The sequence below is a fragment of the Betta splendens genome, chromosome 5 (assembly GCF_900634795.4).
Source record: "Betta splendens chromosome 5, fBetSpl5.4, whole genome shotgun sequence".
Classification (NCBI taxonomy): Eukaryota; Metazoa; Chordata; class Actinopteri; order Anabantiformes; family Osphronemidae; genus Betta; species Betta splendens.
This window is the reverse complement of record NC_040885.2, coordinates 904,952-920,643: the sequence shown is the minus strand read 5'-3', so window position 1 is coordinate 920,643 and position 15,692 is coordinate 904,952. Positions and strand designations below refer to the sequence as shown.

The 15,692-nt window shown below is 44.3% G+C and overlaps 1 protein-coding gene across 3 annotated transcripts; it reads right to left on the bottom strand.

Annotated features, from left to right (window-relative positions):
* Positions 1-77: 77 nt before the first annotated feature.
* sfmbt1 (Scm like with four mbt domains 1) lies at positions 78-14,243 on the bottom strand. Of its 3 annotated transcripts, XM_041070859.2 has the most exons (22): positions 13,879-14,241; positions 12,034-12,125; positions 10,249-10,306; positions 10,051-10,142; positions 9,557-9,800; positions 8,922-9,010; positions 8,016-8,268; positions 7,327-7,424; positions 7,069-7,170; positions 6,662-6,821; positions 6,438-6,520; positions 6,107-6,233; positions 5,709-5,822; positions 5,567-5,609; positions 5,393-5,460; positions 5,148-5,287; positions 4,769-4,878; positions 4,322-4,497; positions 3,629-3,807; positions 3,296-3,520; positions 2,227-2,355; positions 78-1,587 (listed from the first exon to the last, which is right to left on the bottom strand). In XM_041070859.2, the coding sequence occupies exons 3-22, from the start codon at positions 10,271-10,273 to the stop codon at positions 1,447-1,449; spliced, it is 2,598 nt and encodes an 865-aa protein (XP_040926793.1). In that variant the 5' UTR covers positions 10,274-10,306; positions 12,034-12,125; positions 13,879-14,241; the 3' UTR covers positions 78-1,446. The 3 variants fall into 3 exon arrangements, with proteins under 3 accessions (XP_040926793.1, XP_029006400.1, XP_029006399.1); XM_029150567.3 differs by lacking the exon at positions 12,034-12,125 and having other exon boundaries at positions 5,393-5,457; positions 13,879-14,243; XM_029150566.3 differs by lacking the exon at positions 12,034-12,125.
* Between the last annotated feature and the right edge of the window lie 1,449 nt (positions 14,244-15,692).

Here is a 15,692-nt window from a genome sequence, read left to right as displayed (position 1 = left end):
TTGACAGACGTAGGGTCATGTGACCTGCGTAGCCACGAAGTGCATGCTGGGATATGTATGACAAAACCGAGACCCTCGACAATTTGTTAATCGTTTTTATTGCAGTTTTCTTTAAGTAGCCTTCAGAATTTCAGGCCACGGAATAAAATCATGTTCAATTGCTTCGAGTACAGCTGTAACTACAAGCAAATGAGTAAACAAACTACACACAGAGGTTTGTTTCAAATGAAGCACATCACATTAAACAACACTGAAGAAACCGGAGAAAAAAACATTTACAAACGCAGCTTGGGCAAATCTTTCTTCAAAACTGTCCAATTAAGTTAACAGCTAAAATTCTAAAATGATACAAAATGGCTCAAATACTCAACTGTAGCTGTAATTAGTTCATTTCTGTGCAAATATTCTGTATACGGGATATGAAGCGTTTGCTCCTTGCCTAACAGCTTGATATATTTCTAATTACCCTGTTACACTAGAAGATTTGAGTATATACACTATATACACACACACACATGCACTGATATAATTGCATACCACTATACAGTACATTATTGAGCTTGTGCTTGAATTACAGAATCCGTGCACTGTAAACAGTTCTGATACTATAGAAGCTTAATAAGAAAGCTATTTGATCTCCTAAGATGAAAGTCCATCGTACATAAGATAGAATCTGCTATCTTAATTCAGCTGGTCAACTTTTGCGGATTGTAAATAATATAGCATAAATTTGTTTGTTAGCATATGTTTTCTAATGTCAGGCTTCCTTTTGTGCAACCCGCTAATTTTTTAATGTATTTTCATAGTGCAGCAAATTTCCAGACAAACTAAGAAACCTAGTGAACCAGCCCCTAATACTTCAAGGTACAACTAGGATCTGTTATATTTCATAGCCCTAATTGCAGTCTAAATAGAAGTAATCTTTCACATTAAGCTTGTCAAATCACCAGAATTCTTCATCTAATAAATCTCAACAGGATATGTTCACCATCAGATACAGAAAAAGCTTTGAATCAGTTTTAGAGAATGTAATTGAGGGGGTTGATACACAACACACTTTAAAAAGGTCTTGGTAGAACCTAGCAATACACCAGTCTACTACTTATAATGTAATAATTCTTGATGATGGGCTGCTGCAAAACAAGTTGGACCTAATGAAAAACTTCAGAACTTATTTGCTGTTCCACAGTGCCTTGAGTTCTTCTCATCTCCTGTGTCTCATGAAAAGAGCACCCAAACTGATCCTCGCTCAGTGCAGATGCTCTTCTTTGCACATTTTTACCAGGAAGGACCAGGAAAGGTTGCTTCATCTGTCTCATGTTGTACACGCAGGATTCTAAACAATGTCCAGTGTAAGAAAAGTCAAAATGGGAAAAAAGGACAGTGCTTTTCATAGAATTAATTCACAAAACAGATGTAGTTGTATTCTCGCTACTTCTCCATCGGCTACGTAGCAAACTGCTGATAAAATGCCAGCTTGACCCGCTCAATGTGGTGGCACAGTTTGATGGCCGGTCCCAGTTTCAGGTCCATGCACTCCTGCACTGTCGGGAGGTTGAGCAAGAGCAGCGCCTGCCCGTCAATTTCCTGCATGGACGAGAGGATATCAAATGAAATTTGTAGGTATAATTGGTTTAAAGCTGTTTAAATGTTTTAAAATGCAGTAGAGTGAGCAGTAGCACATCTGGCAGAACTAAACTTGGCAGAGGGAGGCAAAGACAAATGGCTGCAAGATTAAGATGACGGAGCACTCACATCAAATGAAGTGCTTATGAAATGGAGTTAGGCAAGTTTGCTGTCGTACACAACTGAACTGAGTAGACCCAACATGAATATGATAGGAAGGGCTAAAACATCAGTGCAAATCGTATTTTAGGAATCATATCTAATCCCCTATTTTAGTTATTTGTGTTGTTGCCTAGTACTAATGATTTGAGATTTATACTATAAAAAAAGTAAACCTTTCAACTAATCCATAAAAACAATAGCTCCAAACTCCAATGAAATCTACACACTAAAGCATCATGCTGTTCATCTAACACCTAAACCAATCAGATATTAGATCAGGTACAGTAAAACACACGCGCAGTTCATGAAGCATCTGCTTCATGAACTGCTTGCGCATCTGCTGCTGCTTTGCTCATTCTGTTCAGGAATCACTGGTCCCCGAATATGTGTAGTACTTGCTCATCCTGAACAAATCAAACATGCCTAAGCATTATTTACCTGATCCAAAAAAATCCTTGCAAGGGGAGCACAGTCAGTGGTCCTGATGAAGCGAACCACATCGGTAACGCTCCACTCCAGGGGGCTCGTGTCCAAACACAACTTCTGAGGAGGCTCAGTCTTAGATGTCTGTAAAAACACAGGTCAGGTCAGAGACTTTAAAAGGTACTGTATCTCTCAGCTAAAGTAAAAAAGGCTCAAGGCATTTAATTTACAGATTTTCCATTAAACTAAAATTTGTTTGTGAAAATGTTTGTGTGTGAAATGTTTGGGATACTTTATATCATACAGCAACTGAAATTAAATTGCAGGAAAATAAAGACCATAATTATTGGACTATAAGACGCTACTTTTTTCACACGCTTTGAACCCTGTGGCTAGTTTGTGGATTTTTACCAGCAGAGATACACTGTGCAGAAACGACTGAAAGCTGTTGAGGTTTGCATGTTGTATGCCCTCTTAGTCATTAATATGTGTTATGTTATGTGTTATGATGTTTCACTAATTCTTACTCACAAACCACGCAGGAGTTGCCACACAACAATCACCACCTTGAAGTGGAGTCGAAAAGGCCTGTTTGCCAACTCTGTGGCAACTCCCTCCGATACGAGGAAAAGGTCAACGAAAAAGCGAAAGGGAGACCGAGAAACTGTGTGACGAAGTAACTGTGGAGGTGTTTAAGTCTGACACTGAAGATGACGACTTTAGTGGTCTTAGTGTGCAGAAGGAGGCAGTAGATAATGGTCAATGGCTTTTGTGGTACGCTGCTGCCCTTTTTAATTTTTTTAATCAGTCGAGTTACAGGCACTGTTCAGAATGTCAGAAACATTTACCGTATTTAATTAAAACTTACATAAATATTTGTGTATCATCTTTCTGTGTAAATACCTCACGATACAACGTGGACACCTGCGGCTCATAGATAGGCGCGGTCTATATATGTCTATATGAAAAAAAGTTTTAAAAAAAATTAAAATCTAATTTAGGTGTGCTTTATAGCCTGGAATGACGCCATTCTCAAATGTTTCAGAATTTACTGCTTGAATATGTTCTACTGTTAAAGTGTAACCTTAGGTGAAGGTGGGTGGTTCTCGTCATCAGAGAAGGAGGGGGAGCAGGGTTTCCGGCGTCGCCGCGTGGGCCTGGGTGTTGCTGGTGGGGATGGTGATGGCGTCGCTGGCTGTGACTTCCCAACTGATTGCTCAGAGTCATCCTGGAGATCATCCTGGAGCTCCGAACCAGTGTCTTCACTCAATGAGTCATCTTCATCCAAGTCTTCTTCTTCTCCACTTCCCTGCGTGACATGGACAGAATGTGCCGATTCACAAGGTGTGAGAAAGAATGTAATGCTGACTGTTTACCTGTTTACTAGTAAAGTAATCCACCCATCTGTGTGTGTTACCTGTGGAGACCCAGCGGGTGTGTTGTCCACTGATGCTGAAGAGCGCCTTTTCTTGTGGACAAAAAGCTGCTTCCTCCTCTTTCTCCTCCTGCCTCTTCGCTTCACTCCTCCCTCCAGGTTGGAGTGGCCTCCGGGTGGACGTCCAACACGTTTACTCTTCTTCTTTCCATAATAATATGCTGAAAGCAACACAGAGTTCATGTGTAAGGTCTCATCTGCAATGTCTGAAGGAAATTTGGTGGTGGAGTAAAATTAGCTCACTGCACACAATGTAAAACATGAGAAAGACCTTTTATGAAAGGGATAAAGGTCTGTAGAGGATATTTACTGGCCAACTGAACATGTAGATGTAGGAGATAAAAACTAGTATTTATTTAGCTCTTAAATTCAAATTGCATCTCTCTAAAACACATTTACAAATATGTAGCTAGATAATAGATCAGCAAAGACTGAAAGATGACAGATCTTACACACCACAACAGCTCAATTCTTGTGAAAAGGTAATTCATTTTTTTTAAATTACAAGTTTTATTCCTTCACAGACTCTGTTTTTATGAAAAGAATAAAACTGAAACTTTTCAGCCAAATAGAGTAAAGAAGGTTTACAGATTTTGACACCAGCAACATTCATCATATTTAGTCATTATGTTCCATTAGGCTCCTCAGACACCTAGAGTTTTGTAAACAACCTACTGTATTTGGTTTTGGTGAGGACGGAGCAGTTTTCTGAGCAGCGTTCCAGAACCATGCGAGGTCCAAACAGGTTCGGGCAGCACTCTAACTTGATGCAGGTTTTTCTGCAGAAGTCTGCGACGCGGTCTGCAGTGCGGACGATTTCCACCGTGGCCCGGTAACTCTTTCCTTTATACCTGAGTAATTAAAAAAAAAAAACAACAAAAAAAAAAAAAAAAAACAGAACTGACTCATCCCACTCAAACTTTATTTATACTATACCCAAACGCTAGAAACAACCAGTATGGCGACCAGAAGGTTGAAAACGAACATGCAGACAGTCCATATTTAATTTTTTCCATGTGTCCTAAATTAGGGAAGCTGTAAACACTTGCTCTGTTCCTACAGGTTTCTAAGAGAGCAGAGAATTTTCAGCTCGGCGGTAAATGCTTAAGTGTTTCCCCTCACTTGGCTTTGAGTGTCTCTCCATGGCCTTGCCAGCGGCTCTCCTGGTCCAGCTGCAGCTCTCTGAGCACGCGGCTCGGCTTGTATGCCGAGTTTATCAGCAGAGTCAGTACCTGGAAACAGGATAATGTCCGGTAAGGCAACACTTACAGGGCGTCTACTTAATATTAACAGCAGCCCTTAATGCTACAAAGTCAACTTGTACACTAGATACTGACTCAACATTGGGTGCCTTTGTAGGAAAAAGTGATCTCACCCATAGAATAAGATGATCTCATGTTTCATAAAATATGTCTTTCTTGTAATAACAAATAAACAAAGACAAATACATGACCATCAAGGATTTTTCTTTTCACTGAGCTGACTGAAAAAGCCGCCTCACCTCTTTGAGCACGAGGACACAGTTCCCAGGGCCGATAAACTGAGGCAGCTCTGCAATTCGTCCCTTGTTAAGGTACGGCCCTGAGAAACAGCGGTGATTGAAGTAAATCTTAGGACAGCAGTACTTCCCGTTTCCTGGTCCTGCAAAATAAGAAACGTTAAACGGATGAGCACCCTGCACCATCTGAAGGCGTCAGCTGATCACGTTTTAGGAGTCCATAATGAGATCTGAGACATCCCACTCACCTGTCTCTGATTGGTTGGCCAGCTGCTGCTTGACAGCATCAGGTGATGAAGACTTTGGTGAGCTTCTGCTGTAAAAAGAATAAAACTGGGTTGGATGTTTTAATTTTTTCTTTGCATCTGAGCCATTTAAAAGAATAAACCAAATCAACACTGTAGCCCTCCTCTTATACTTACTGTTTCTCTGGCTGGACCACAGCAATCTTCCTCTCTTTCTCAACTGAAACACAAGGAAAGAATGAACCAATCTAGTGTTTATCCGAGCATTTGTATTAGTTCAACTGAGGGCAAGGACCAAATCAGCTTGAACGCTGTATACCTGAGGGCTTGATGGGGTGCACAAGCGGATAGCCGTTCGTCTCACACCAGCTGACAGGGAAGATGTCCAGAGAGTCCACATGTACTATCAGCTCAGGCATGGGCTGCTTCAGCCCTGGAAAAGCACACAAACACCTATTAGGTAATGATTTCAAGTACACAGCTCGCAGCTGTGATGTCGATGTCCCAATCAGCCAGGAGAGCTCGAAAATATTACTCCATCAAACTTAATGTCAAACGTCTTCATGCCTAATTTTTCTCTACAGCAAAGAGACACTACTAAATATCCTTACATTTCATATTTAGAAAAAAAAACATTCAAATTATTATTACAGTGACGTGGATGACAATTTAAGGTCATTAATGAATTTTAAATTTACTTTTAGTGTGTGACCTCACCTTCCAGGCTGAGCCAAAGGTACTGCCCTTTGACCCTGGTGACTGTTGCCACATGAATGTTCTCAGGTGACAGTGGGTTGACAGCCTCTAGTTTCATGCCCTCTTTAAAGCTGTGGTCACTTTGCTCCTGGCAAGTGATTAGAAAAAAGAAAAACAATCCTGATACTTACAGTCTATCACACTGTAGAAACCTGAACTCTTACACAACATTCAATCAAACTGCCAGTTAAAACTGCTTTATTTCCCACATTCATTTTGCATTTCTGCTTGCATGACACAACAGTAATGTAACTGTGCATGTGGTTGGGACAAGAAAACCTTTCAAACTTACATTTGGGAAGCACTGCTGCGGAGCAGCCTCTGCCTCCCACTGTTTCAGGTAATCGGCCCAGTCAAAGTCTGGTCCCTGGTATCCTGCAACATAATGAAGTTAAAGAAAGAGATAAGACATAAAAGACAAATGGGAAAAGCAAGGGAAGCCAGAAACATCTAATCATTGTGTAGTTCATAATAATTATAAGTAGCACAAAAGAAACAGCATTTATCAGAGCGGACCTGGTGGGGGGCTGAGACTGAGCCCGTTTTTGAGGCTCCACTGAGCAGGGAAGATCCCTGGACTGTCTCTGTGGCACAGGAAAGAGCGCCCAGCCCCCTCCGACTCCTCAATGCCACAGAGGTCATCCATCGTCACCAGGAAGTAAAGCTCATTGTGCACCTGAAAAGGACATTCGCACATAGAGTTAATTGTGATTTAGAGAAAAACTAATGTGACAGAGTAAAACTATAAAGTCAGTCAGAGTTCAATTTTCCTTATTCAAGTGTATAGTTTTTAGTCATTAAAATAACGATACTACAAAAAAAAAAACAAAAAGAAAGTTTTGGACAATGAAGACACAAAGCATGAACTGCAAACAAAGAAAAAATATTGCAGCATAGCAAAGACAGATTTGATAGTCTGTTACCTTGGTGACAGTGGCTGGCCTGATGGAGATGGGAGCAGCAGGGTCAACTGCCTCCAGTTTCATCCCTTCTTTAAAACAATGAGCAGCCACAGCAGGGTGATCCTAAAAAACACGGACACGGACAAAGGTGGAGCTCACAAATGTGTCTGCACCAAAGTTGGAGCCGTCACAATTCTTTGCTTGATTTTTTTTTTTTTTATTGCTTTTCTTACGTGTGGATAAACGGAGAAGGACAAATAAGAGCACAGATGGTACTACCTTGCTGAACTCTGCAGTCAAAGCTTCATCCTGCGGCAGGTCACTGATCCTCTGTCTCACTTCCTCCCACTCTGCCTCGCTGCGCAGCGCCAGCAGATCTGAAACAAGCAAATGCACAAAATGGGCTCATGAAGAGCAGAACCTGATGTTCTGATAAACGTTAGTCCTCATAAAAATGGTCAAACACACACTGAGTTTCATCCTGCACTACATGTATAATAGCATCACATATTAACTGGCAAAAAAAAAAAAAAGAAACACCCATTTATTTTAAAAATTCGTTCTAGTACTATATACACACTGTAAATAAGACTTCCACTGCAGTGGTAGCAGACGGTAGATCAGCTACGTCAGGAGAGAGGCAAAGCCTCCAGTGCTTCTTATATCTTGTATATTAAAGTTTATTCACTCAAAATGCACGGGAGTAACAGATCGAAGCCCTGACAACAATGAGCTACATGGAAAATCAATTTCAGGGTCTAGTAGGATGCTGCTCCATGTGAATATTAGTCTGAGTTTTAGCGTTAAGTGCTACTGAGACCACTGGGTAACGTTTATAGCGGAGTGAAAAAAACATGACAACAAAATTAACAACTATTACTTATGCTTGGTTTCGTGGTAAATGTGGGGATGTAAACAGAATTTGTCTTCCTCTTTGTTACTAAACATAAAAGGTCACTGCCACTGACCTGAGGGAGGGCGGAGGGTGCAGCCGTGCTCTTTGGCCCAGCCGGGTGGGTGGAGGCGTGGGTGGAGGTAAAAGAGCCAGAGGGCTGCGGGCGCGTCCGGGAGGCCCTCGGTGCCCACCAGGCGCAGCTTCAGCCTCCCTCCGACGTTCTCCTCCACCTCCGCGGCCCAGGCCACGCCTGGGTCAACGCTGTCCTGGAGCTCCACGTAGCAGCCAGCGCACAGGAGCTCCACGGGGTCTCTGCCACGCTGGGGCTACGGAGGGCGGGGGTGGGGGGTCAATGAGACGCTGATAGCGCACACACTCACGCAGGCGAACACAAATGAACACGCGCCTGGGCAAGGCGAGGAATTTGTCCTGGGAGCGAACGCGCTGCATGACTAAGTGGCAGAGCTGGAGCACGGTCACTGAAAGCTAAGTAGAATTTCACAGGCTGTTCCTACAGTGAGTTTGAATTCAGCAGCACAGCCATGGTGTTATAAACAAAAGCCCAGAACCTTGTTTCCTAAACACTTGGAATTTCCACACTGGCAAGATGTCACAATGGAGCTTCATGTTTTTTGGGTTCGCGTTCACTCTAATTTACTCCACATCTTAAAAAGGTGATGTCTTTGTCTGTCTTTGCTATTAAAGTTATTAAGAAAAAAATTTACATATGCTATTATTTTAACTATTCTAATAAAAGGTACCATTCACAAATCAGATCATTTGATTATAATGCCTCAATTAGATGCATCTTACATCAGTTGTATATATTCACTGAATTTGCTTCATTAAATAATAAAGGGGAAGGTCTGAGATTATTGTCTCTGCCTGTTCTGATACTGTGGCAGACCTGCGAGTGAAAGGAACGCTTACGGACGTCCCTGGGTGAGAGTGGGACATCTGCTGAGTTTTCCTGCCTTACCAACTCCAGCAGGTTGGCAGGCGCGCTGCACTCCTCAGCCAGGGCCTTCTCCAGCACGGCCTCCCAGTCCTGGTGCTTCTCACGCACACCTGGGGCCGATCACACACATGCTGCAGTTTATTGGGCTAACAAGCAGGTGGGCTCAGAAAAATAAAGTATCAGCTAAAACAAAAAAAATTACAGGAATTCATCAAATGTAATAATGTAGGGCTTTCATACTGTGAACAGCTTTAATGGTTTTAATGGATTTTTAACAAGTCAAAATAGTGAATCACGCTGTCAGCTGCTCACTTAGGCAGCAGAAATGAAAAACATACACAAAAGAAGAAATGAAAACACGTTGGCATTTATAATCACAAACAGTGAATCGCCTCCTCACCTTCTAGACAAAGCTACTTTTCATGAAAGCAAAGCATCAGAAGAGAAGTTGAGGTAGTGTTTCAGGAAAGCATCATTTTGAATAACAAGCAGTGTGATGAGTTGCATCATTACATTATGTTTTGGCAACATCACTACTGCAGAACCTGTCCATCCACAGCCCAACGGCAGCCGGAATCTGACGTCCTAGAGGAACTACATCACGTTCCACCCGCTCAACGCGGGGGAAGGAGCCATACAACGCGCCTCTGACCCACCTTCAGGAGCTCGCATGGTCCGGCCGTGCTGGCGGCTCCAGCCCAGCGGGTGGAGGTCTGTCGCCATGATGTCGCACCAGAAGTCTGCGCGCCGGTCGTCCTGGTAGCCCTCGTAGCGCAGCAGCAGCAGCTGGCCACACGTGGTGATGATGTTAGCCACCCAGTAAGGGTCGTCGGCCTCGGAGCGCACGCACACCTCCAGCTTCATGCCTGGGGTCAGGCCCGTCTGCAGGCCCTGGTCCACCTGAGAGGGGAGCAGAACCAGGAGCCTCTGCCGTTAATCCACTTCCTGATACGACTGCAGGTGTTGCAGGGGCTGTTTTCCTGCTATTGAGCCTGCTGTGACTGTTTCTTAGTAACCAATTTAATCATTATGATAAACTACACATAGCACACATCTGAGTCACGCTCGGACTAAAAAAAAAGAAAAAAAAAAAAGCACTAAACATAAATGCCTAGAATTTGATACAAGCCCAGTTGTCATCAGCACCCACATGTTTAAAGGCGTGGTGAGGCACGCAGACGGTTCCAGTCTCCTCCAGGTAGTCATCCCAGTTGAAGTCACACGGATCCTGAGCGTCTCCGTCTGGATTGAACACACACACACACACACACACACGCCACATATTTCCAACTTGCTTTCCAACATTTTATCTTACTCATTTCACGCAGCTGTTCAGAGTGCGCCTTACCAGACTCCAGCGACTCCTGACTCATGCTGGTGCCCCCTCAAGGCCGACACAAGGAGCTCTGAGGAGAAACAGTGGAGGATTATTATCCAGTGAATAAGCGCTGTTGTAACTCTGGTGACGGACGGAACAAAACGTGGAAATGAAACCATTTCAGCAGCGTGCCTTCCTCACAGTTATACCGTCTCAGTAACATATGCGCATTCCTGTTCACATCAACTATAAAGAAACACAAGACTAGTTGCTTGGTTTCCACGCCTACAGCAACACATACAGTACAAGCTCTACAACTAGAAGATAATAGAAACACTAGAAGTCAGATACATTAATATACAAGCTGCATTGGTTTCTATCACCCTGCCTCAAGGCCAGACTGCCACAACATGTGTTGGAATTCATCAGCCATGGTAAAATCAAGGACTCCTGGGTGATAATGCAGCTTTTAAAATACCAAATGTTTCATTACCTTACTACATCAGAATAATTCAAAAGCTTTCGTGTGACCATGGAATCAATTAATATGAAAAAGGGAAAACTTGTCAAGTGATGAATAAATAAAATCACAAATTACATGCTGCACATTTGCTACCCAGCGGAGCGGCGCAGGCTACCACCTATGCAACACAACAGATGGCTGGCCATCACCGAGAAGCATTTAACTATGCTAATCTCCTCCAGCTTCACCGCTTCTTGCAGAACTTATTTGAGCCCATCTTTCTTAAAAAAAAAAAAACACGGTCCTATCCATTTTTCCGCCCCGTTTTCAAACCTCTGACAGGAATGTGGACACACACATGAGGCTCTGACACGTCGGACTGACCCGCGGCATTGTGAAAGGCAGATAAAATAAGTTAATGCAACAAGAGAGAGGACATGAATGAGAAAGAAGGCAGAGCGGGGCGTGACACCGGTGGAGAAAGCGGCGCATTAGCCGCCGAGGACGGCCGCTCTGTCACCGCGGGTCCATTCAGCCGGCCTGTCAGCCTCGTCTTTGTTGCGTCTGACGTCTCCATTAAAACCAGGGCCGCCATCAGAAGCCGCCCCCTCCCGGCCACCGGACTGCCACCGTGACCCCCGTGCTCCGCCGGGACCACCGTCTCCTTTCACCTCACGACCCTGCACCAGACTCTCTCTGTCTTTCTCTCCCTCCCTCCATCCAACACACACCCCAGAGGGCCTCATTGTCCCTGGAGGTCATGCTCTTCACATAAGGGTGGAAAAGAGCAATGGGCACAGAAACACAGAGCTAAAGTTTAGAGATGGGCCTCGAACACCTGATGCCGACTTTTCTATATATTGAAGTGTTGATAATTTCCTGGATTTTTCTAGACGGGTTCTGTTTTTACTTCTGGTTCTTCTTTCTGTTTCAATCAGTTTCGTCGTTTATCTGGTTGTGCACATTTTTGATGCAGTTTGAACAAGATAACAGTGAGTCAATAAAACTCAAAAAGATAAAGCTGAGTTTGAGTAATAGCTCCTAACTGACTGCACAGCTGCATTTTTACAAAAGCCCTAAGGGCATTTGTTATGTTGTCGGACTTAAACCGTACATTTGTACTGCCCTTAACTGTGCAGAGAAGAACAGGAAGAAAATCAACTTCCCCTCTTTCACATAGTGAATGGTCTGTCTGGGCCACAGCTCGCAGCGGTCTGCCTCAACCTTTTTGCAACACCCAACACTCTGAACCTGAAAGAGAAAGGGCCAAATATGTGCACACCCACGCAAACACACGCACACACACACACAAACGGACAGATCCTCCCTACGTCCTCTGTACAAGCACTTACTGAACCATATTCTCATCTGCACTTAGCATGCGGTGAAGCATTTCTGAACAAGTCTTCCTGAACCTTTGAGGTCCCTGGGCGGGAAACACAATCTGAAAAAAAAAAATACTCATTCACTCGCAGCGTACAGCTTCTCCAGGAAATCAAATCAAAGTCAGCTTTCGACAAAATGAAATTAACTGGTGAAACATTTCCCCTATCACAGTTAAGGCACCTGCTCATCACCACTAAATGACTTTACAATGTATGCTGTAATGTAGCGTCAAATGAGTTTGTGTTTGCACTCTGATTTGTACAAAAATGTAAATGTCTAAAAAGCACTGAATCGATCATCTTAATATATTTTCAAATTGTTGTAATATTATGATGTTTCATATGTACGTGCTGAAAAAGCTCATAAAGATAGTTCATCCAGGTCCGTCTCACTGACCTGTAGTGATGAAGACTCATCTCCTCAACACAACCAGGCCCATCAAACATGCTCTATACAAACTGGAATACAAGATGGTTCCAACTAAAACTGAGACTGACTTTCATTCAGGTTAACTCAGATGCTGTCTGTGAAAAGATGCTTTTTTAATATGATGTGTTGGAATGAAACTGAAACTTGGTTGTTTTGGGTGGGAGGCAAATATCACCACGTAAAAACCCAAAGTATGTGTGTGAGTCTGAGTAATTGCTGGTGTTTTGTTTGTATGGGCAGGTAAACAACCCTTTAACGATTTGCAAATGAAGTTTAAGCATCTGTAAACTTCACGTCTCTTAAACCATCTAATAAATTGGGGTAGAATTGACTGTGCAGTTATAGGAGACATTAGCGCTTCTTGGTGATTTAAATAATAAAAAACACCCCAAACACAGGGTTTGCACACCAACCCATCCAGGAGGAGCACGTCCTTCCCGTTGGCAACCCATCAGTTCTGCTCTAACTTCAAACTGACCTCCGAAATAAAAAAGTCCACACAGCGTGACTACGGAACACGGCGACCCGCGTCCGATTGCCCCGTTTAGTTGCTAAATCGCCGCTCGTCGCGCTTCGCGTAGCGGCACGTCAACGGGAGCAGCGCTGCCAGCGGATCGCTCAAGTTGCACAATGGGGAAGTTCACCAGAAGAACCATGGGCCGCTGGAACGTGACAGCGCCGCGACGGAACCTCGGCGCGTCGCCCCGTGCTTCGCGTCGGGAGCGTTTTACACACAAATGAGTTCGCGCAGCCCGTCGTGGCGGAGAGCTACCCAGGAACACGCATCGACCGAGGTCGTCCAACCTTCATTATGTAAGGCTACGGCATTACAAATATACGGAGTAGTTCAAGGGCAAAGCGCTGGAAATTTCCGCGCAGTCCTTGATCTGCGACCAGCTTAAGATCGCACCGCTCGCGCGGACTAAAACGAAGCGTTCGGAGACAGAGATGGGGCATTAACGCAATGGCTTCGCAGCGAGAGGGAGAGAGAGGGGGGGAGAGAGAGAGAGAGAGAGAGAGAGACTATGGCTCCGATGGTCTAACTTTCACACTGAGGGGAACATGGCAAATACCGATTAAGCAAATCACCTAATTGCCGCGTAATAAATAAAGACGCGACCCTGCTCGCGTAGCGGCCGTGTGGGACTCGCCGGACACATGGTAAAATCGCCTGCGTCCGAGTCAAGTTACTGAACGTCACGGCTTGAGCAATAAGAGCAGGCTGCCGAGCAATAGGGCGCTTACACTCGACCGAACCCGACTCATCTTTTTGAGAGACGGGAAAAAAGGCGAACGCGCCACCCCAAAACAAAACACCGCTGGGAATTAGTAACGCACAACACAGAGTATGTGAATGTTTAGTCGCAAAATTCGCCCCTTACCGCTAAGTAGTTTTTCCAAGTCGCTTTTTAGATGCCGTTCCTCTCCGCCTGCTCGCTCGCAGCACCGGTAAGCTAGCGGAAACCCGAACCGACAGGCCCGGTTGGACGTTTCAAAATAAAACCGTCGTAGGCGCCGCGGCTGCAACTGTCGTCCCAGCGACAGCGGGGCCTTTTTGTCTTGACGATAACATCGCGATACTTCCTGGTCTGCTCCGGCGGCGCCTCGCCGGCTTGACGCACTTCTCGTTCACGACCTCGTTCCAATATGGCACAAACGGCCACTGCGCATGTTCTGCCGCCTGTATGCCTCCGAGCCCGGCTACATCACACTGACTTCCATCTTCACACACACAATAAAATATCACACAAGCGGAATCCGCACTAATATCGGCAGCCCGCAAAAAAGAAAATCAAAAACACAATGTTTGCTGCGTGTCAACGGCGATGGCGAACCGAATAAGTCGTTAAAGCGTTTTATCCCCAGCGGATTCAACACTTACTTAATGGTTGAGCTGGAATTAATTGCACGTACATCGACCCACTTTCGATAAGTGGAATGTGTTTTTTTGCCGCGAAAAAGCAATTCGCCATATAATGAAGTTGCACAAACACCGTGTTATCGGCGATGGGCTCGACTTGCTTTATTTTATCCTTCAGCGCAATAATTGTGAAGTGAATTAAGTACTACGTGGTGCCACAAAAGGAGGAATGTGGCAGTACTTTCAAGTAAACCGCACTAACGCCCTGTCACACGGACTATTAAAATGATCAGTCACTGCTGTTTCGGTACTTCTGCTGCACAACGAGCTCAAGTCGGGGAATTTTTTTTTTTTTTTTGGAGGAGGAGGGCGGGAGAATCTGCTAGAAATATGCGTTCACACTGCCAGTGCAATGATCAAAGTCCAGCCATTGTGTGTTATATATATGCGCTTGATTTATAAAACAAGTGTAGAAAACGTCTCCGAGAGTCTTGCTGCCTAATCCGCTGTCAGAAAGAGGTTTTGCCGCTCATTTGGACCATATACAGGCAACAGCCTCAGATAATCCTCCACAATAGACCAACCCTTCGGATGCCTATTATAACAAAAGAAAAAAAAATCCCGTTTTGCATTCGTTAAGGTGGAAGCAGTACAATAAACGTGGGCTAAGAAAAGCGACCGGATGTTGCATGAACAGTCGAAACAATCAGAAAGCCATGAATAAATCAAAAGGGGGAAGGCATTCACTTCTAAATTCATTCAGTCATTTTATTAAAGTGCAGAGGTGCTGTCTCTATGAGGCGTTCGTGCTGGCTGTAAAACTAATATTAGGAAATGGGGTTAACAGGCTAAACGAACAATCCCCGGCAATGGAAAGCAAGTGTTTTTGAATGCAGTGTTTTTTTGTTTTGTTTTATTGTGGCTGTTATTTATGGCCATTCGGTATAAAAATGATGTACAACTTTAGTGCTGCATTGGCGTTATCTCTCAGTGCTCGCTGCTGGTTCTGCCTCGTGCCCGCTATTTTGTGAGTGTCCACATCCTGCAGAAGACGGTGGGTTGCTGCTGGGGACGGAGGGTGAGGACGCCTCGCATAAAAGCCGTGCGCACTGCAGGAATGCCTCCCTCGCCTCTCATTTACTTCGAACGCGGATGGCGCAGTTGCATCACCTGACCGCTAGATGGCGACAAGGGCCGACGTGTCCCTGTGGCGCTTGGGGGTGTTTCAATTGCTTTACACAACGATGTCCGAGCAAGCAGATGTTCTCTACAGCAGAAACGCAGCGAGTAACACTGGAATTTCTATTATGGGTGAACAAATAAGAACTTATCTAT

Excerpts from the sequence above, each read along its gene's own strand:
- sfmbt1 (XM_041070859.2), bottom strand. The coding sequence starts at position 10,273 with ATGAGTCAGGAGTCGCTGGAGTCTG. Across the intron at positions 8,269-8,921 it reads CTGCCAACCTGCTGGAGTTG|CCCCAGCGTGGCAGAGACCC; the intron begins GTAAGGCAGGAA and ends CGCCCTCCGTAG. Across the intron at positions 1,588-2,226 it reads CAAGGATTTTTTTGGATCAG|GAAATTGACGGGCAGGCGCT; the intron begins GTAAATAATGCT and ends TCGTCCATGCAG.